This window comes from Scaptodrosophila lebanonensis, unplaced genomic scaffold (assembly GCF_003285725.1).
Source record: "Scaptodrosophila lebanonensis strain 11010-0011.00,11010-0021.00 unplaced genomic scaffold, SlebRS2 tig00000061-arrow-pilon, whole genome shotgun sequence".
In the NCBI taxonomy this organism is placed as follows: Eukaryota; Metazoa; Arthropoda; class Insecta; order Diptera; family Drosophilidae; genus Scaptodrosophila; species Scaptodrosophila lebanonensis.
The window spans coordinates 8,911,395-8,934,245 of record NW_022060554.1 but is presented as its reverse complement, the minus strand read 5'-3'; the positions used below and the strand labels follow the sequence as shown (position 1 = coordinate 8,934,245).

The 22,851-nt window shown below is 42.2% G+C and overlaps 1 protein-coding gene across 1 annotated transcript; it reads left to right on the top strand.

Annotated features, from left to right (window-relative positions):
- Window positions 1-2,749: 2,749 nt before the first annotated feature.
- Window positions 2,750-17,496, top strand: LOC115624630 (homeobox protein caupolican). The gene is made up of 5 exons (XM_030519386.1): window positions 2,750-3,780; window positions 13,289-13,819; window positions 14,122-14,240; window positions 15,294-15,616; window positions 16,362-17,496. Exons 1-5 carry the CDS (start codon window positions 3,733-3,735, stop codon window positions 17,309-17,311), a joined length of 1,971 nt encoding a protein of 656 aa, XP_030375246.1. The 5' UTR covers window positions 2,750-3,732; the 3' UTR covers window positions 17,312-17,496.
- Window positions 17,497-22,851: the final 5,355 nt, after the last annotated feature.

The following is a 22,851-nucleotide window of genomic DNA, read 5'->3' as shown; positions in this document are numbered from 1 at the left end:
TTGAGTAAGTAGAGCAGGCAATATACCTGGGAATAAATATAAATCAAACGGTATTTTGGTACGACCAGGTCAATAAGGCAGTGGGAAGAATCTATAGTGCATCAAGGCTGTCTGCCTCTGACGCACAATTTTCCTTCACTAAAACTAAAGCTCCCTTACACGTGAGGAACCAAATTATATGCACGAAAGCATTAGTTTCACTTCATCGATTATAATTACATTTGTAATGACTAGCGTACAAATTTAAAAGTAACCCGATACTTGTACCGCTAGGATAAGGTTTATAAATGAATAAATATGGAATTATTCATAGCTTATTATTAAGATGAATCGTCATTTAGCATCCGGAATGGTGCCAGAAGCTTCAGATGTTGTTAGACTCATTAATCAATTGGTAATTAGTAAAATATGTGGTGATGTGACGTCGCAACATAAATATTTTCAATTTTCAGAAAATAAAGGTGAGCATTTTGTTTTGTTAGTTTGCTTAGAATTTTATGATATTGGACATATTAGGCTTTAAATATCTTCCGGGCATTGCGTCTCATATTGTCGAGACATTCGAGAGTTTCTTAGTCTCCGTACAGTCTCCTCACTTGCCCTTGGAGAGGCGTCTATAATACCCTTTAGCAAAAGTCTAAAGGCATTCTCCGCCAGGGGCTAAGTCTGCGAACGACAGGGTAATGCAGACAGGTACGCTCATTTGTTGGAGTGCGTGCCTTGAAGTTTGCGCAACATCTGCAACAATTCTCAGGACGAAAGTTGCTGCTATTATGCATACTTATACCTACATACATATATGTTAGTATATACATATGCGATGGGGTTCGAGTCCTGTGGCACTTTTGTCACTTTGCGAAGTGAAATGGAAAGGCATAAGTGGATAGGCCTAGGCCTGGGCATTGGATTTCTTGGCGCCAGCAAGTGCTCCCAAGCGTCTCTAAGCCACACAAGCTGTAATAATCACGACTTGACTCTACTCCTAGAAGAGTGAATCGAGTGGGTGCTTGTTTTTTTTTGGAACGCTGCGCGCATGCGCTTAAGATAACATGTGTCGGGGATGCATTTAAGGAACTCGGTGTCCGAATACAAGTGAGTATTTTGCATACGCACGACCACAGTTTGTAGACCCTGACAGTCTGCAGCACATACTATACTATATATAATAAATGACAGTGCGTTAACACCCCAAAACATTGAAAAGTCTCACTTTACAAGAATTCCAACAAAACTATTTGAGAATGAGAAGGAATTGAAGGGCGCTTTCAAGTGGTTCGAGTTTTCTTTCAAATCCAATTGTTTGTTGTTAGTAGTGCTCTCTACACACACACTTGGTTTCGAATATCGACATTTGGGCAATTAGCGCGGATCTGTTTGAAGAAGCTGGCCATGGAGTGTCACAAATCGTTCGATATGTGTATGTTCCTAAGTGAAATGTAAATGGAAATTATTCTACAATTAGAGCAATGAGAGTGTTCAAAATTTCCATGAAAATTCTCAAAATTTACCCAAGTCTCCATCAGAAGTAAGGTCTTTTGCAATCAAATTGAATTGAAATCGTTAAGATAGAAAGACTACGGCTGAGCTGTAGTTAATAAATAGTTTTGTTTTGTTTTTAGTATAGAGTCATAAGGCTGTTATAATGCTCGTATTTTAGGGACTGTTCCTAGCGAAGTTTTGAGATCTGTACCTTAATTTAAAAGTCAATAATCTGGGGTTTTTTTGCTTCAGAAAGGTATTTAAGATGACGTGGTAATTAAATGTTTTACTGAACTAGGAACGAGTTTTGGGGCCCCATTGGCAAAAGTACAAATTGTAAAAAAATTTGTAGCATTTAATTGATTACTACAATTGATATAATGATATTTTATATATACTTGTATATATTCTAAAAATTCATAAACAGCTGAAAAATATGAACTGTAAAATTACATTTCACTCTTAATTAACTGATATTCTTCATCTTTGATATTCTTTAGAGCAACGGAATTTGCAATAAGAAATATATTAAATACCACGGAAAAAGTTAGGCCGCCAAATTATTGTAGAATTTCGGTGTCCACGAAATCATCCCAATGTTTTAAGTATTATCTTGAAATATATTTTTGTGATAGGAAAGTTTTTCTCTAAGAAAAATTTGGTTGCTTGAAGACAATCGACAATTTAGGATCGCAATTATAATTTTGAGGTTGTCTTTATTTCTTAGGAACAGTCCCTTCAATAGTTTCATTCATTTATTTTCAATACTGCACTTTTCCGATTTAAGCCTAAACGACAGCTTTCTGGTTTGAATTGCACTTCCAGGAAGTTTTATGGCTTCGAGCTGCTGCACTTTGAATGTGAAGTCTTTCGATCGCGGGCCGCCATAAAATGGCTTCCAGTGACGCTAAAGGGGAAGCGACAGCAACAAGAGTGCAGCTGATTGAGCAGCAACGACCACAGGAACTTCCAGTCGGAGATGGGCGTAGCCATTACCATCAGCCCCTGGGCTGGCCGCTCACAATCATCACCACCCCATCTCGCTTGCACTCAGGCAGCGAAGCAGGCTCGAAAGAGATGCCTGCCACAATGCGCTCTCTGGTTGGAAATGTTGAACAGTTTGAAGTGTTGCCTTCCCGCTCTTTCGCTCGTAGGCAACGGTATGCCTTCCTGCTCTTTGTGTGCTGACTGCCTCGTGCGCTCGGGCAAGGCAGACAGTCGCATCAGCAGACCAGTTTGTGTTCAAACGCGAATTGGTGCGCATCTCGGCTGTGGCTGTCGCTGACAGGTTGTGGAACTCGTTTCCAAGACGAAGAAAAGTGTGTGTGCAATAGCATAACAAAAATTTCTTTCCTCGATCTGGTTGCAACAATAAACAACAAATAATAATAACAATAAGTGCATTCAAATACAGCGGGAAAACGTGCTGAGCCCAACTAAGTGGTGAGGCAATGACAGTGCTCCATTGGCCTAGTCCCAAACTGAATGAAAACTAACTAATTATGTCAAGCATGCGTGTGTGTTTGTGTGTGTGAATATGTGCGTGTACGTGTGCCTAAAAGGATAACAAAGTGAGGACTCACATATAACAACAACAACAACAACAACAAACAAGTGCGAAGGAAGCATCCCAAAATCAACATCAACTACAACACAACAACAACAACAGCAATTGCTAGCCCGGCTTGAATCTGAAACGTTGCTGACAATAGAGTGGAGAGCAAAACAAATCTGTTTGGTGCAAACACTTGAACGCGATTTGTCGGCCTGGCGGTTGCCGCCGCCGATGCCTCCGATGCCTCGAATGCCGTCGACGCCGCCGGAGCAACAAAAGAGTCAAAGTCAATAAAAAATCAAGTGAAATAATAAAAAGAGCAGAGCCACACAAAAGCAAACAAAACATTTTCCGGTGACATTAACACAACTGCTCGACAATTTGTTTTATCAATTTTCAACAACGCCAACAACAGCAACAACAGCAACAACAATATAAGCGCAACAGCCAACAAGCCAACAAAAGCGTCGTTGAGAGTGCGAGCTTAGCTGCTGCGCTCGCATCGAGCACGCACGGCGACGAGCCCGCCTCCGCCGACTCGTCCAGCCCAACCCCTTGAAAAGTGTTTGCCAACATCCAGGCAGCATCCTTGCCGGGGCATCCGTAGCGAGAACTCACGTGTTGCCACACCACCGACACAAACACCCAACAACAACAGCAGTAACAGCAACAAGAAAAACAGAACCGGCACCACGACAATGGCTGCATATGCGCAGTTCGGATACGGTTACCCGACGGCAAATCAGGTGAGCAGCCATATTCCCATATTTGAGTTGGCAAGCCAAGTCATTTGCATAACAAACTGAAATGGCAAGCTCTCTTACATAACTGTAATTAGCAGCATTGGAGATGCTTGAGAAGATCTTGAGCTTTCTTTGGGTGAGGTGTCCGTTACCCTTCCCACCCATTTGGCCCCTGTGGCTATTAGGTGTCTATAGACAAGCACCAGAGATAAGCAGAATAAGATACCCACCACTCAGGAAATTAGTACGACTAATAATTGATAAGGCCACTTACGAGTCTGTTTTATAACTGATTGTGTGCTCGCATGAAGATGGAAGATAGAGGAGGGCCTGCTTCTAGGGATTGCTGTTATCGCCAATAACATCATCGTTTTATTATGTTTTGCTGTGAAAGTGTTAATTACACTTGAACTTACTATTTCGGAAAAGCCTTTTCGATTTCGGGTCATTCATTTCATTTCGATAGTTGCAAATAGACGGTTTCAAAATAAGTTTCTAAGTAAGAAACGAGCTGTTTTCACTGACTTAAAAAATATTTCTCGTGTTAATAGTCGACTTCTAATAGAACAGATATAGAGAAACTAATATTTAAAAGATATCTTTGTAATAATTATGAAATTATAAAATATTCATTTTAAAACTAGATCTATCTTCTTAGATTGTCGAAAACTAATGTTAGAAATCAGAAGGAACTTATCAATTATATTTCTAATGCCCTACAAAGCTATTATTTATGTTCCGTCAAAAAAAAAAATTAAAGTAACTTCAAATTAAAGTAAATTCAAGCAACTAGAATTTCTAGTGGAAGTGTACAGTTGAACTTACTATTTCAGAAAATGCTTTTTGTTTTCGGGTCATTGATTTTCATTTCGGTAGTTGCAAATGTAGGATTTCCAAATTAATTTCCAAATAAGAGATGGGTTGTGTTTACTGATTTCAAAAATACTTCTCATGTTAATTAATCGACTTCTATATAGAGCAAATACTATTTAAAAGATATTAATCCTTGTAATAACTATGAAATTGAAAAATTGTAATTTTAAAGATAGGGAAGAATAAATCGTTTTTGCATCTTCTTCGATTGTGGAAAACTAATGTTACAAACTAGAAGAAAGTTACCAATTGTATTTCTAGTGCCCTACAAAGATATTACTTATGTTTCGGCCTAAAAAAAAAAAAAATTTAAATTTCAGAAAAAATTCAAGTTGAATTTCATTTGTCGACTTCTAATTGGCCAGATACTATATATACCAACTAATATTTCACATATTCATTTCCTAGAAACTCTAATGACTATGAAATTGTAAAATATTCATTTTAAAGTTAAGGATGAATAAAGGTTTTTTGTATCTTCTTAAGTTGTGGAAAACAGATGTTGGAAATCATCAATCAAACATCAAAATTATTATTTATATTTCGGACTAATTCGAGTCGCTTTAATTTGTAGGTGGAAGTGTTTAATAAATTGTATTTGCAACGAATCTCTGGCCAGGGTATATTTGGCGCCCAAAACGTGTTGTTATTTATTTTAGACACCCCAAAGGATTGATTCAAAAAGCGATTTAGTGCGAACCTATATTTCAAAGTGCCTGGCAGACTTTACCAGACCTCCAGCTCAATTGCTATTGCAAGAATACATATTGTTATCCGAATTATACTTATCCGAAGCTTACACACTAGGAATTTGTGACGACCGCATCATGTCATTACAATTTGTTTAGCGAAAGTATTTTTATCTTAAAGACATTTTGTTTCTATTCTATTGATATTCAAAATGTTGATGCTTGAAGTAAACACGCATCTAGTGCTCGTATGTATATTGATTTAAAACATGTTCTTACTTTTACAAGTGAATGAATTGGTGTTTAATATGATACCGAAATCAGCTTCAAGTGAAACCATGTAGGGGCTGTTAGGGTTCGTGAAACTATATTCGAGGAATTCCCAATATAAGAGATTCTTGTTGAGAAACACTACACTGGCACATAGAGCTCGTGGATAGCTCGAGGGTTTGGGTCTCAGATAATTGGCAGCAGTGTCGGTGGCGGCATATTTGAATGGGATATAAATTTATATTTTATGCAGGAGAAAATTATGAGCAGAGGCACGAAACGGACGGTACGGGAGCATGAATATTCAACACACTGCGCCAGCGGCTGGTCTCGGCTTCTCGTAATGGCTGCCGCAAGGAAATGTTGCACAATTTAGGACGATGTTCAGTCGCCTCCGCCCCTCTGCACCCCTCAATCCTTTGGCATTGCATCGTCCGAGCCAAAAGCTCTCTCTCGCTCCGGTCATAATTGCGCGGGGACTGGCCAGCGGACAGGGACTGGGCATAATGTGAAGTTCAGTAATTCAAATTAGTTGGCTGAGGTTTTCCAAGGGCGGGGATGGAAGGCGGGGAGGGGGGGGGAGAGCGCGGGGGGAATAGGCGAAGGCGAGACCAAAGCCTTTTCAGTGCCCTGTGTAATGCCTTGTTATACTCTGTGGTCGCCTCTAATGCCTTCGTGTTGTTGTGGTGTGTGTGTGTGTGTGTGTGTTGCGTTTATCTTAAACTCCGTTGTCCGGCTGCATATACATATCTAGATACATAGCACATACACATAGATGTATGTATGTTTGAATATATGTACATACATATGTATGTTTGTCTGTCTGCCTCGTCTCTATCCCCATCTGTTACCATCTGGCAGAGAGCTCTGGTGCATAAATTTATGCTAAAATGGCCCGGAATGGTGGTCCATTTATTATAATATGCAAACTTGGTAAATTATAATAATTAAAATAATGAACGCTCAGATTATCGACGATAATTATGGCTGCAGATGTGCCAAGTACTGTGGTCGTTACATTCAACCGAAGCCAGCGCCAGCGCCATTGTTGTTGTTCTTGTTGTTTTTGGTTCATCCACTCGTGTATTTGTTGTTGTTTACATTAGTCTGTTTGTTGCCGTTGATGTTGTTGTTGTCATTGCCGCCATTGTTGGTTTGTGTTTCTGGTCATGTTTTAAGAGCACCACACATTGACATTTTAAACGCGAGTTTAGAACATGTTGTTACAGATTTGGCAAACAAAATTTTGTGCCCATATTACAACTTAAATTCGATTCAATGAAATGAACCCTAATTCTCAATTCGTATGAGAGAGAGAGATAGAGAGAGAGAGAGTGGGAAGTTTATTTAGTAGAATCACAACTTAATTTAAAATCCTTACAATTATTGTTTATGTATGTCCTATTATAAAGGAATAGGGAATTTTGGGCTCTTACATTATTTAAATGATGAATCAAATAAATATATATTAAAAACTTAATTTGAAGATTGAAATGGCTTGGAATAAAATGCGTCCCCCATTTAGAACACATTTCATTTATTTGCTAAGTATATCTATGCATGTTTGAAAATGAATAATTGTTTCGCATAATATTTTCTTAGACTATGTACGAAACATCTTAACGAAAGTAGACATGTGGTACTATTAGCACTTTTCTGTCAAAGCAGCTGTGCAGGAAAAGTAAATAAAGACGACAGGGCTTTGAGCCAAATAAATCTGAAAAATATGCCAAATATTATAAGTATAATCAAATGAAACCCGTTCCAGAGAGCGAGAAAATGTCGTGACTATGAAGAATTTCTTGATTTTAAAACTTGTATGAAAAGTAATATTTAAACGCTCAACAATTTATACAGTTCTTAATCCACAAATTAAAAAACGAATTTCAAGAAAGTTATTCATTTAAAAAACAACGTTGACTATACATGGCTAGTAGCTTAAACTTCACATAAACATGACTATTACAGTACCGACAATATTGTCGCCTATCTCATAAATTTAATTGTCAAATAGTTGAGAAAGGATGCACATTGAAGCCATGTTTCCTGTAGATGCAGCTTGACGCCCTTCAGAGTGCACAGATTGTGATGGCACCCTTCCCCAAAACAAGCGTCTTTTGAGAACTCATAAATTAATATTTTCATAATTAAAGACACATACTTCATCTTTTTCAAATCATTCGGGTCAAAAAATAAAAATGAAACTGGACCTGCGTATTCTATTGTTCATTGCTCCACCAAGCACGCATACATAAATAAATACATACATATGTACGACTATATACATACATATATAGTAGATGTATATGACAAACTGAAATTCGAATTCATTAATTTAATTTTAATTTCAACGCCAAGTCGACATTCCAGACATGGGGACAAAAAGGCCGTGCGTGTGCTTCATACAAGTAAGTACGTGTATGAACACTGAGCCATGAATTTGATCGGCAGCAGCCTATGAAAGAACTCTCCATTCCACTCAACACAAGTGAACTTCTCATGCGGGCATTTCACGCATTTCATGGCAAAAATAACTGGCATTCCCAGGCCCCGGCCAGGTCCTTGCTGACGATGACTGTCTCTGCGCTCGTTGCACTCCGTGCGACGCCAAATGATGCGAGAAAAAACTAATATTTTGCACTGTGCATTCCATAATTGATTTATGAATTTTTAATGCAAACACTGAAAGCCACTGGCACTGCCACTGCGACTGCAGCAGCAGACAAAGAGTTGGCCAACAGCAGCAGCAATAACAACAACAACAGCAAGAACAACAACAGCAGCAGCATCAGTTATTGAAGTCAATTCAATAAAAGAAGCATCAGCAGAGCCAACTCGGTCACATTAGCAAAAACAAAAACAAGCATCAATGTACGCACCAAGAGTGTGTGTGCGAGTGCGTGTGTGTGTGAGTGTGTGTGTATGTGTGTGTGCAGACTGCACTCCTACGGCTGGATGTGAGAATATGCCGAAATGCCATGGCGCAGTGCCTCGAGAGTCTGAGCCGCCCAGAGATCCAAAAACTTGAACATCGTCTGCTCTTTCTTTTATTTTCGTTTATTGTTTGTTGTTGCTCTTGCTGTAGCTGTTGCTGTTGTTTTTGTGGTTGTTGCACCCCTGAACACCGCCGACGTCGCTGCGAATGCTGGCTGGCGTCTGCAGCTCCTCTCTCCCGTACTCTCCCATGCTCAACATGCATTTTTTGCAGACCCCTTTTGTTTCGCTCTTGCTCTTGCTCTTGTTGTTGTTGCTGCTGCTGTTAGGAGAAGCGCAAAATCAAAAACCCATAAACGCATCTCCAAACAACAGCTACGGCTACACGGCTACGGCAAAAACAACAACAATAACAGCAAAACAGCAGCCACACAATAACATGCATTGCTCCGACGCCAGTAACAACAGCGCCCCACCTCCATTGCTCTCCTTCAGCTGCACACGCACGCAATCAGCAATTGGGCTGGACGGAGGCTCGGAAGAGGAGGAGGATGGTGGTGGGAGGACTTCGTAAGCTTTAACATAAATCATAAAATTAATAACCGTAAATTGACGGCACCAGTTTTCCACTTTTTCAGTTTTCGGTTTTCGGTTTTCCAACAACTTGATGTTGCGCCGTTGCGCCTTTTTCTTTCAAAAGTGAATCTGCACTTCAAAGGCCCAGATGCAGATACTCGCACTCGTACGAACAGATTTACATGCCACATACTTTTCGCTCGAGCGAAGATTTCTGCCGATTTTCATTTTCATTGATTTTTGTGTTGTTGCTGATTCGCCAAACTGTTTAACACACGATCCCCACCTTGGGCCAAGAGTTTCATTTGAACTTGAGCCATGAAACGGAACAGAATGGGAATGGGAATGCTTGAATGTGCACATACTCGTAAATATTTTGCACGCACAATTCCCAAATTGAACAACTTTTGACACTAAGTAGGTTCCCTTTCAACATTTAACGATCTGAGGATGAATGGATGCTACAGTAGTCGGTGCACTAATTCATTAAAGAATATGGACTTTTAAAAACTCCAGCTGTTCTCATTAAACGTGTGTTTCAGGTTGTTTGCCTTTTCAACATGTTCCAGCGAAACTATCCTTAAGGTAGGTCGGGAAGGTTGTTAAGCTAGTTTGCACTTTTAATCTATTATTGTGGAAGCACGGCACTAACTATGGACCTGAAATTCTTAGAGTTACAATAATTTGTTGAATACTGATAAGCCGATATGAAAGGTAGACATGTTGTATGCATATTTGTACACAAGTTATTTGGAAACAGCAACTCAAATGTTGTTGTTGTTATATTATGGCTTATTACCGATATGGTATTATGTGGTTTATTATCATAAAGAGCATACATCAAATAGCTTAGTTGTGCTGCAAAAAAAAAAAAAAAATGTAACGTAGTGATGCAATAAGAAATATTACAGAACTATTTGGGTCATTTATATTTGTCCTATATACATATATTGTATATCTCGTCATTGATATTTATTTATTATTTATTTATTTATTATTTATAATCGTAAAAACTTAGTTGTGTTGCTAATACTTGTACACAAAAAAATCTAAAGTAGTGGAGCAATACGAATTCTTACAGAAATACTTGGGTCGTCTATATTTGTCCTTAATTACGTATATAGTATAACTCGTCATTGATATTTATTTATTATTTATTTATTTGTATTGCTAATACTTGAAATACACGAACGTAGTGATGTTATAAGAAATATCACAGAAATACTTAGGTGGTATATTTTTCCTTAAACATAAATGGTATGACTAATCATTGATAGCCTATTGTGGGAACGCCTCGTACTATTTAAATATTCGGCCTGTAGGTCGTTCAGCAAAGCGCAAATTAAACTAAAAAAAGATGGTTTAATAACTTTTCATAAGAGCATAACTGGCACCAAGAACTAACAATTAAACAGAGAAATGCACTCAAATAAATCGTAGTAGTACTAGTAACTGATTAGTTGAATGGAGAACATTAAAAACTGTGAAGAAACATTAGAAAGGCAACTTTTTTGAGGCACGGTCTAATCAAAGGAGTCGCTCAAGTAGATCGCATTCATAATTATTCTAAAAATGTACATGTATTTGGAATTAAAAAAAAAGAAGAGAAACCGGAATCGCACGCAAAACATTCATTAATTTAAATTGCGCTACAATATCGTTTTGAATGCCCTTATATGAAAGCAAGACTAGTGCGCTACTGATTGGCCAAAAAGGGATATGTACGAGTGGCTCCCGCCTTCGTTTTATGTTAACATTTAAAAGGCATAAAGAGTCAAAACTACAATGCAAAATTTAATAGTCATCATTATTGTGTTCCTAACACTTGCCAACATTTCCGCATTGTGCAAACTGTCTTCGGGTCCGTTCTCCAGATATCCAACGGACCGCGCGCCCGCCACCCGTCCTCTGGGTCGTCGGTCGTTCTGTGCCATCTCCGCTCGGTTCACGATAAGCTCTGGTTCTGGCTCTGGCTCTGGAGTGGAGAGCGCACGCTGTTGCGCTTCCTGCAACCTGAAATCCAGTCCAGAGTGGGTGAGTGAGAATCATTAAAAATAAACTGACTTGCGTGCCGATAATAAGCACATTGGCCGTGGTCGTATGCCCGGTCCCCCGGTCCCTCAGTCCCCCGCTCCCTGTTCTCCCGTTCTACAGATCCAAGACCAGCGTCATCGTCGTTGTGGACGTCGTGGACACCGTGGACGTTGCCGATATGTGTTTTTTATGTGCGGCCACAAAAACTGAAATTGATGTCCGAGTCGCATATAAAAATAAAGAATAATAAGAAATGAGCGCGCGCAACGTTTTGTACGCTGGTTGGCGGGAACCACCACGGGGGTCGGACGCCGGGGTCCACTTGTTGTGGTTTTTGGAATTCGTTGCTTGCCAGCCACGGCTCTCTTTGTTTTTGTTTTTGTTCGGTTGCTGTTGCTGTTGCTGTTGCAACGGCTGGCCAGTGGACATTCACATTCACATTCATTCAGAATTCATTAGATTTCATTCATGAAAACGCCTTCATTATGCAATAATTTTGAGTTTAGGCAGGATTCCCAGCACAGCACACCACGGTACAGCCCAGCCCAGCCGAGGGCCACCAGGGCACCAGGGCCTGAGCACAGTTGCAGACGTGTTGGCTGTGCGATTAGATAGCCCGCTGGACGTGTTGAAAATCAGCTCGTTTCAGCTTTGAATTACCATTATTAGCTGGTCGCTTAATTGAAAGTGTTTCTCCCCTGAGGTTTGGAATGGTCCACAGTAGCTGCTGGACAGTAGTTGGAAGTATTTGCAGCTGGAGACTGCAATTATTATCAGCCATAAGATCGTTTAAGCGCTGCTTAACCTGCCAAATTCTCTGCAATCCCCGGCAATCATAAGGTAACCTGATACGTTCGAACCAGCGATTCGTGGGCAACAGAAGAGCTATGAGGCGTTGAGGCCGTTTGCGTTGACAGTGCCATTCGATTAGCATTTTTCGCCATATTTTGCATACGTACGGGTATATGTACTATACTCGTATACGTTAATACGCAATCAGCAAGAAACGATCGCGGCCAATGTTCAAGTCTCACATGGCAGGTCGGTCAGTAGCATCATGAATGGCCAGGACTGGCACTGGAACTGAGAGTTGACTGAAAATTCAACTCAATCGGATGCGCGTGTAGTGCAAATTTGTCGTTATTGCGGGCCGAAGGCAGTCAAGGCTGTCCCAGACGGAGTCACGGAGCGATCAAGTTGAGTTCATTTGTATCTGATAACTAACTAATCTTAGTGAGCAAGTGAGCTAGACTAAGGCGAGGCACGGGCATGACTTCAGGTGCGCCTGCCTTTTTCAGCTGCTACCGATATTCCATGCCGACTCTGTACGCACAGATACTTTTCGGGTAGGATATGTAACGTCGCTTGCCTGTCGCTCCAACTGATCGCTATGGTCGCTCAAGCAATCTGTCTACCCATGTGTGTGTCGGTCTGTGGGTCTGTGAGTCTGGCTGTCCTCAGCTGCCTAGCAGGCAGGCTGCCTGGCTGGCTGGCTGGCTGGTTGGCTTCGCTGAATCTCCTGAGTGAGTGTGTATCTGTATCTGTGTTTGTTTTTGTTTTCTTGTCTTTGGCTGGACTTTGTTTCAACTTCTCGTTCGGCGATTCGTTGCGGTTATCGCGCAAGCGCATACCTGTCTGCGCTCCTCATCCTCATCCCATTGCCCATTCAGACTCCGACGGCATCAACTGCGACTCGATTGCCCTTTTGGTCCCTCTTCGTTCATGGCAATGGCTCGATCGGTCGACTGATACTTGGCATGTGTACCCTCTTCAAAAACAGAGTCGGAGTCGAAGTCGGAGTCGTAGTTGCAGTTTCTAGGGCAGAGGAGCGCTCGGTCGTGGCGGTATCTGAAATCTGACTGTGATAAATTGAAAATTAATGAAGTGAAAATAGATGGAACGGATCGCAAAATGCGCCAAGCCAATAAAATATTTTGACATTTGGAGTTATCGTCTTAATCTGCTTTGTTGATTTTATTCTTTTAGAGGGGAGGGGACGGGTTCGCGCTCTTGAGTCTCTGTTCGCCTCAACGCATCACCTGTTTGAAAATTCCGACGCTGCATAAATTTAGCTCCTTAAGTTCCTTTTGGCTTTCTGCTCAACAGTTTTGTTCTTGCTTTCGCTTTATTTGCAGTTGATTGGCGGACCGTCCGTGACCGCCGCAATCGACAGCCAGAGCGGCCATGGCGGTGGCTCGGTGCCATCGCCTCTGTCCGGTACCAACGAGGCCTCACTCAGTCCCTCGGGTGGCTCTACAACGACCGGCGTTACAACAGGCCCTCTCAGTCCAGGTGCAATCTCGCAGTCGTCCAACAATGCGGGCTCTTCGACTGCAGCGGCCCTTGTCTCGGCCACGTCTCCGTCGGAGGCAGTTGGAAACGATGTGGCCGGCTCCGCTTCAACAGATGCCGCTGGACATGTGCTCGAGACACGAAGCGGTGCCGACGGCATGTCGTGCTGTGAAAACGGGCGTCCCATCATGACTGATCCTGTATCAGGACAGACGGTTTGCTCGTGCCAATACGACTCGGCGCGTCTCTCGCTGAGCGGCTACTCGCGCATGCCGGCAGCGGGTGTGGGAGTGTATGGCGGTCCGTATCCTTCCAATGAACAAAATCCTTACCCCAGCATCGGCGTTGACAGCTCAGCCTTCTACTCGCCACTGGTAAGTAAAGTCTTCATCGTACGAGTATGTACATCAGTCGATAATTGGATTAAGGCAGTGTGCAGAAGTCCTCGTCAAAGCCAAATGCGAGACGACAGCTTGTGCAGATATCATCATGTATATGTCTGCAGCGTCTTGGCTGCCAAGCCAGTTTGTGTAATGGGATTGCAGTCCAGAGCTGACGTAGGCTGCTCCAAGTGGTCAATTAATGGGGGCTTACATGAATGTTATCGGCTGAGCGGCTGCTGGAGACTGAGATTACGCAGACTAATGTCTAATTCTCCTCTTACGGATATTTTCAGAGCAATCCCTATGGCATGAAGGATAACAGCGCTTGCTCTGATATGAACGCTTGGACCTCGGCCGGCCTCCAGCCCACTTCCGGTTACTATTCCTACGATCCAACATTGGCCGCCTATGGGTAAGTCTCTCTCGCTATACTCATCCGTCATCCGTCTGCCTGCAACAATGGACTGAATTTGTTTCCAGCACAACTAACCTACAAGCAACAGCAACAACAAATGCGCCGCCAATAAGAAAGTTAAGTGGGTTTAAAACGTTTCCAAGGGACAGAAAGTTTCTTGCTTTGTCTGTAGAGTTTTTATCGCCGCAAAGACTTTATGTGTATGTGTATGGGTGTATGTGTGTGTGTATGTGTGAGTGTATGTGTGAGTGTAAAGCACAAATGGAAACTTCGTTGCCGGGTAGGGGCTGCACTTGTCTGCGGCTGCCAGCGGTCTGTGCCTTTTTAGCAAAGGGAGAGGGTATGCGGTGCCTTTTAAAATTAGACTAAACGCAATAAGTTTATGGTCCAGTAAAGGTGTGGGACAACGACTTTGTTGTTTTGTTTGTTGTTGTTGTTTGCTAAGCTGGACGGAAGGAAGATAAAAATGCACAGATTAACAATCTTGGTTCATTTTTTTATGAGCTCTTATGTATTAGCTTCCATAGCTATGGAACTGAAGGAAAACTAGTTAACTCAACAAGACCTTTCAATACGCTTAGGAAAAACTGCGAAGTTGATTAAGAGGTCGACTAAAACATGAATAGAATATTGAATTGAATTTGGAAATAGTACTTAACTCACTTACCTTAGCAGCTTTGGTTATCTCTGTGACAAACCTAATTATCGCGAGTTCAGGATGATAAACATACGAGTATGTATCAATGGCTCTTCAGGCTGTCCAATAGTTCTACCAGAAACCATTGTCTTGTCTAGGTGTGGCTGACTGACTCTACTGTTTGCTTACGTTTTACGCTGATAAGTCTAGCGGGTGACAGCCAAGTCACCGGAAGGTGGCTTCACTTAACGCCATTTCCTATTGGCAGGCGCTGGTGCGCGATAACAAACTGTTGACACATAGACTTCAAAATCAACTAATTAGCGACTTTTGACTTGAGCCGGCAGTCTGTCATTTGTGACATTCCAATTGGCGACGGCCTTATTGACTTTGCGGATTCACTTTGTTTGCAGGTACGGACCTAGCTATGATCTCGCCGCCCGCCGCAAGAACGCAACGCGTGAATCGACGGCAACACTTAAGGCGTGGCTAAGCGAGCACAAGAAGAATCCCTATCCAACCAAGGGCGAGAAGATCATGCTGGCCATTATTACCAAAATGACATTGACGCAGGTCTCGACCTGGTTTGCAAACGCACGTCGACGCCTGAAGAAGGAGAACAAGATGACGTGGGAACCAAAGAACAAGACGGAAGACGACGATGATGGTCTGATGTCTGATGACGAGAAGGAAAAGGATCCAGAGAATGGTTCCAAGTTGTCTGGCGACACATTTGGTAAGTGCTTGCCTAAAACTGAATGGCACCGGATGTGCTCCACTCTCTGTCGCTAGCCTGGCCTTAACTTCACCTTCGGCCTATTGAGGTCTTTGAATTGTTCTCAAAACGCCCTACTCCACATAGGAGTTCTGCCCCGCCTTCATTGCGGATTTGTCACAGAGGCCTTTTAAGTGAAATTTATGTGGCGCAACGAATGTTTTGCTATCTTGGTTTGCCTTGGGCCGCTCGCCCGAGCGTCAGTCTGTCTGACTTTTTGTTTGTCTGACTGCTTAGGCGACGTCCTCCCCGGAAGTCAACAGCACATGGCCGGTAAAGTGGCCTTGCGCACGCACTTCACACTCCTTACCGCTGCACCACTCTTCGCCCGCTCTAGACAAGTGGCCTTGCTCGAATTGGCGACCTGCTTGCCCCCAAGTTGGAATCTATGTAGCAACATAGCGCAGCATCAGCTGAAGCTGGCGGAAACACGAGCATTTTGTTACTGAAAAGCTTTCTCCAAGGGGGTTGCACGCATCAACGCCCCTAAACAATTTCAAGGGTGTTTGCCTGCCAGCCTGTCAGCTTCCCAGCTTCCCAGCCTGCTTCTGGCAAGTGGCCAACGCCCCGCTTCAACTACTGCCAAGTGCGGACTGTTTTGATGCAGCTTGAATTTAATTCGTTAAGAAACTTGTCTGCTTCCGCCTCTGAATTGAACTTAATTTAATTTATGTTTGCGTTCCGTTGCGCGTTCTCTAATCACCAGATCACGGCAATCAGCTCATCAAATCCGAGCTGGGAAAGGTTGACAAGGAGCTGGACATGGAGCCAGCGGAGCATGAGCGTGAGTCGCAGCAACAGAATCTGGTAGCCATGCGTGGGCTGGGGCCATATGCAGGAGCAAACTATGCACCACATGCAGCCTACAATCCGTATGGGCAGGCGCAGCCTCCGCCCCTGCCACCGCAGCAGCAACAGCAGGTGGGGGCACCCGCCTATTACCAGCATGGCTACGGACAGGATGGCGGTGATTATGCCGTTCAAAAAAACCCGCTGAGCAGAGACTGTGGCATACCGGTGCCGGCGAGCAAGCCCAAAATCTGGAGTGTGGCCGACACAGTCGCCTGCAAGACACCACCGCCTACGGGTTACCTCGGCCAGAACTTCTATCCACAAGCATCAGCGTCGGGATCGGCACCGGAGTCGACGATGCAGATGACCAGCATGCCGCCGCAAGTAGAGCTCAGTTCGCCGCTGAGTATGATGAGCAGTTACGGCGCCGCATCGCCATATTCGCGGATACCTACGGCGTACACAGAGGCAATGCATATAGGGCCGGGTCCGGGATCAGTGCCGCCGCCCACTACCAAGGCCCCTATCATCCCTATGCATCGCGATCAGTTGCAGGGGGCGGTGCATTCACACATCTCGACGCAGTCTCCTTACCCCCAGCAGCAGCGCGTGGGGTTTCCAGAGATTCAGCCCGATACGCCCCCACAGACGCCGCCCAATATGAAACTGGGCCAACACCAGCACCAACTCCAGCACAGCAACCACAGCAACAGCAACCCCAGCCACAGCAGCACTTCAGCTTCAGCCTTGGCGCTGACCCCCATGGTCAATATGTGCTACAGTAATGGGGCCGTTGCCTATGCGAGTAGCGGTAGTGTGGGCGGCGGTGGCGGCGGTTTCAGTGGTCGATCTGGTGGCTCGTAACGCCCCCACCACGTCGGCGACCTTGAACCAGATACCAAACTCTTGCAATAAACAGGCCCAGGCGGACAAGTGCAAACTTTGCAGGCATTGCCAGCGATATGCCGGCGAGATAACCACACTAATTATTTTGCAATAAATGTAGCTTAAGTACGGCAATAAAACTTTATTTCCTACCATATCGTAAATTATTTCACTTTATAACTTTAATTAGCATATTTACACACTCGAGCTCTCAGACTCACTCACGACTCACACATACCCGTCACGCGTCCATCCGTCAGTCGTTTGTTCGTCTGTCTCTCTCCCTCTCTCTCTCTCTCTCTCTCTCTCTCTGGCTGTCTGTCTGTCTGTCGGGGCACGTGAGTGATGTTTTTTCAGTGTACGGATACTTAACGACATTCGTCGCGGCGCTGGGGGCTTTAGTCATTCGGTTGTGAGTTTAATGACTTGAAATAAACAGAGCCACACACATACCCTCACACAAACACACACACACACACACACACACACAGACTCACACACAGAGCCACAGTAGTAAACACAAAAACAATAAACAGATAATCTCCGGCATTCATTCATCTTCCGCACTCACTCACTCACTCACTCAGACACTCACTCACTCACTTAGTAGGCATGCGACAAATGCTACACCTACCCGACTCCATAGAGACCCCCTCCTAACTGAGCACCAACTCCTCGCACTTCATCGCACATTTTTCATAGTTTAAGCGCCTAATTAAGCCATTAGCCCAGCATATAATAACTTAATTGACTTTAAACGTGTAGTAGCCCACGAATTGAATTAGAACTATACTATACACGTACGAGTATGTACGAGTGTGTATGTTGCATGTACATAGTACTACGAGTATACTTGTATGGTACTGCCTGTGCGCCCACTTTCTAGGAGTCATCAACTTTTTCGCGAATATAATCTGTGATATATGTACGTATATATATATGCACTTTGGCGCGGCATTACGAGTATTGTTAATATACTACTTAGTTAATCTAATTTTAACTCGTGTCCATTGTATTGGACATTGTGTTTTATTTAGTATGCATTACCCTTAGAATATATCAAACAAATTCTATGTAAATATCTATGTAAATGTACACTCGCATATGGAATTCAAATAAAATTAAATCATATAAAACCAAAAGTGCATTATTTCCTGGATTATGGTAAGTTCACCTATTTTTTTTAAATATGAATCATATTAATAGGTGGCTAGGTTCAGTAAAAAAACAATGAGAAGAGGGTGAAAAGCCGAGGAATCCACCAGCCCCAGTTAAGATTTAAGGGGCCCGAAATCTCACAATATTAGAGTATTTTTAGGATTTACAAGTATTTTATTTATTTACCCGGCTAGAAATTATACTTGTAATCGAACATGGCAATGAAAAAAAACTCCACAAGCAAAAATAGATCCGAATAATATTCGAAGTCCGAGATGCTAAAACCGCAAAAATAGAATGTTTTCCGCCAATATAGTATGTATTTAATATGTTTAGGTTTAATTTGGGTTCATAGCAGAAAAGAGAATCGGGTAAACGCCAATACAAATTTGCTCATATTGATCTATAAATAGAGTTCGTTTCAAATATATGTATATTGGAGATATGAAACCCGATTTGAAGCTATTTATTATAATTTTTTAAATTTTCCTTTTAGTTATTAGGCTGCAGAAGTAGAAACGCATAACCATAGCGTTTAACTTTGAAAATTTACAATAACACATATAATACAAGTATACTATATTTCAATGTCTTACTATTAACTACGGAACTATGTCCTTTTATTTCCCTCATTTGTGCACTGAATGTATAACATATCCATATCGAAAAACTCTATGCGGCTTCAAGTCCTGGTGTTAACGAATTATTAAGAATTTCATGTATAATTACTGATGTGGAGGAAACTAACGAGTTTACTAAAATACTTGTATAAGATCGTCTGAGCGAATAGTGTTACAAATATTGAATAAATAATGACATACGTACATAAGTATTGCTCTAATCAACAAAGGATATTTGATGGGATGCAATTCTTCCTGAGGGTAATCTAGTTGTTGAGGTTGGTAATTTTATTTCGTATATTTCGGTAAAATTGGAAATTGGCTTTTTCATGAATTTCGCGGAGGCAATGTCATCTGTTTTCATGAAAATCTTTAGCTTTATAGCTTTAATTGGATCAAATGCAATATAACCTTTTATAAAATCCCTGCTTTTCAATTATTATTCATGCTCTAAGACTATAGTATGTATTTGTGACTAACTCCAACTGCGATTGTCTTAAGCCGAGAATCGTAAGAGAATCGTTCCTATATGAAACTTTAAAAGATTTCTTAGAAAGCATCCCTAACGAGGGGTCCAAGCACATGCCAATTACTTTGACATTCCAGTTTTATTCTATAGTATTGTCACTTTTAGGGCAGAGTCAAGCTGGTCGTACTTACATATGAGTACATGCGTCTAATTAATTCCCAATGTTAGCCTTTCAATACAAAAATACACACACACACACAGAGAAGCACTTCTAATACCTTTGGCAATGTCGAAATGAGCAGTTAAAAATCTTATCACATAAATAACTTGCGGTGGCACGACGACAACAACGACAACGACATTTCACTCATAATTAATGAAAACACATTAAAAGGGGGCACACTTAAGAATTGAGTTTAAAAAATCGTTTCGAATAAAAACACGCAGTCGGCAGTCATCGTCATACAAAAGCGGGCAGCGATAAAAATAAAATCAAAGCACAGAAGACATGCCCCAGGTATACTGTATACTGTATATTGTATATTGTAGGTAGGTCTTTACAATTTACCTAAATGCGCGACCGACTCAGACTCAGACTCAGAGCGACTCGGTATGATATACATAATTTTTTCTTTATACCTTACTTTATTAATGACCACAATTCCTCCAATGATCATCAGGTGAACTCGGCTAAAAGGCTGGGAAGTGGTCGGCGCAGTAGCTGCGACTGATGAATGATTGTGATGCGTGGCCTGACGGTCGGCATACAGATTAAAAAATATATAAATAAAAAACAAAATAAAATAAAGGCAGCAGCGCCACACGCACACGACCTCAAAGGAGAGAGACAAGTGCAGATCACAATACATCAGAGAAGTGAAAAGATCGTCGGCCTGTCGCGACTTCTTCTGCAGGGCCGGTCGCAGGAAGTATGCCGCCCGGCTTAAAGTCATATTGATGTTGACGATTATAATTGTTGCTGTCCATATAAGCCCATTGAGCCGAGATCCCGACAATGTGATAAGTCGTATCCACCTCTCTGTCGCCAGTGTCGCCGCAATAAGGAGCACAAAAACCACTATCCTGACCATAGGCTCGTCTCTTTTTATGGCGTGTTTCTTGTAGTCACTTGTGGATTCCTCTTCTTCTTCTTCTTTTTGTTGTTGTTGTTGTTGGCAAGGGCCTACCTATTGAGCGAGCCCTCAAAATGATTAGCTCCCATTTTTCTTGTGTCATAAGTGAGAGCTACTGGTCTTATCGGGAACTGCCCCTCTGTCCATCAGAGTAATGCGCAAAGGCACCTTCGCTCTGCCTGGAAAAGTGGCTGGTGTTGGTTAAGAATTAGTTTTAAAACGTTCCCATTGTGCGGTTTCTTAGGAGAAGGAATAATAATGCATCGCATTAATATTCTTTTGGATAATCCGTGTCTAACCTTAATTTGTTTTCAAAGTGTATGGCTATTAGAGCTAAATCTCACAGCGTGATTTCTTTTAATTACCTAATTAATCACTGACTCCTCGAAAAGGTTTGATTCTTCTATGCAAGCCACTTAATATTTATGAAAATGAATTTGAAAAATTGAACTAAAAATAGTAGAAAGAAGTCAGACTTATATGTATATTTGATTCTTCTATGCAAGCCACTTATTATTTATGAAAATGAATTTGAAAAATTGAGCTAAAAATAGTAGAAAGAAGTCAGACTTATATGTATGTTTGATTCTGTTATGCAAGCCACTTATTATTTATGAAAATGAATTATAATAATTAAACTAAAAATAGTAGAAAGTAGTCAGACTTATATGAATTACTCCAACCAGATTTAATATTTAATGTACGAGGTCTGTTCAAAAGAAAAGGTGAATTTTGAATTATTTTAAAAAGCATTTATTTATTCATAAATATACATCCTGTCCCCTTCAAAGCTATCCCCCTCAGATAAAGTTAGAATCGAAGAACGAGCTGATGGCCATTACTTTGAAGGGGTCAAAATATATATTGATGAATAAATACTTTTCAAACAAAAATTCAAATTGTCCTTTTTTTTAAAGAGACCATGTACTCTGAGTTTAATCAAATTATCGATTAAAGCACAGAAGTGAAATGATTTTGTCTACGAAATGGATCTATCCGATGATGTCTTGTGGATTTCATGGAGCATCGTTAGCCAAGTAGTGTTTGTTGTATCTTCGTCATATTTTTATGGAAATGTCATGTCCTGCAGATGCGAATGTCATGTCCTGTAGCTTCTTCCTAACCACCATCGAGATTGTCAGTCTTCAAGCTCGACTCAATTAAAACAATTTTGTTTGTGCTTGCCCGAAAGGCAAGGTAACGCGTACGAGTAAATTATGTAAGCCATAGACATATTATCCGGTTGGGTTTAAATAAATTATCATTCGTTCGTTTTAGAGTGTAAAATCTGCTGAAATCATGTGTTAAGCATCCTTCAACACCTCATTGAGTGCCTAAGCAGGCAATCGTCACAGCAACATCTTCGTCGACGATGCAAAGACGACCTTCCTCCATCCTCCATCCTCCTCCCACCGCCCCCTTCCCCTGCCCGGGCCATGCATTTGGATGCGCGACGAGGCTCTGCTGTGCGATTTGCATCGAACATTATGAATAACAAGCCAGGGAGAAGTCAGAGAGCTGCAGCAACTGCTGGAACAGGAAGAGCCGAGCACACATCTGATTGTACATCAAAATAAATCAACGCAAAATTAACTTGACTTATGCGCAGTCATATTCGACGCGGGACGCCGAAGCCGAAGCTGTGCAACCGAAGGAGCCAACTGCGCCCAGACCTGGATGGCTAGATAATGTGTCAGACTTCAAATGAATGAGTGTGTACATGTCGGGATTTGGGCGCAGAGCGCGGGACCACTTGCGAGTATTTACCTCTGCCTGTGCCTCTGCCTCTGCCTGTGCCTCTGCCTGTACCTGTTCCTGCCGACGAACCTCCGATTGCCAGCGACAACGAGGCGAGCTCCGTCGAACATGCAAATCTTGAGGTGGCTTGTTGCGCCTGCGCCTGCGCCAAGAAGCCTGGTCCACAGCCTAAGCCTAAGCCTGGGCTTAAGCCTGCATCTGCACCCGCGCCTGGCTGTTGGGGCTGTTGGAGCTGCAAGTGGTGGTGCGCGGTGGTGAGGTGCGATTTATTTGACTGCCCACCAAAAACAGAAGGGGGTCATAACTGCCGCGACTGCCGCCAGAGTTGGCGGCCATAAACAACAAGTCCAATTGATTAAAACATTTAATTACGGTGCGTCG

Excerpts from the sequence above, each read along its gene's own strand:
- LOC115624630 (XM_030519386.1), top strand. The coding sequence starts at position 3,733 with ATGGCTGCATATGCGCAGTTCGGATACGGTTACCCGACGGCAAATCAG. Across the intron at positions 14,241-15,293 it reads CCAACATTGGCCGCCTATGG|GTACGGACCTAGCTATGATC; the intron begins GTAAGTCTCTCT and ends CTTTGTTTGCAG. Across the intron at positions 15,617-16,361 it reads GTTGTCTGGCGACACATTTG|ATCACGGCAATCAGCTCATC; the intron begins GTAAGTGCTTGC and ends TCTAATCACCAG.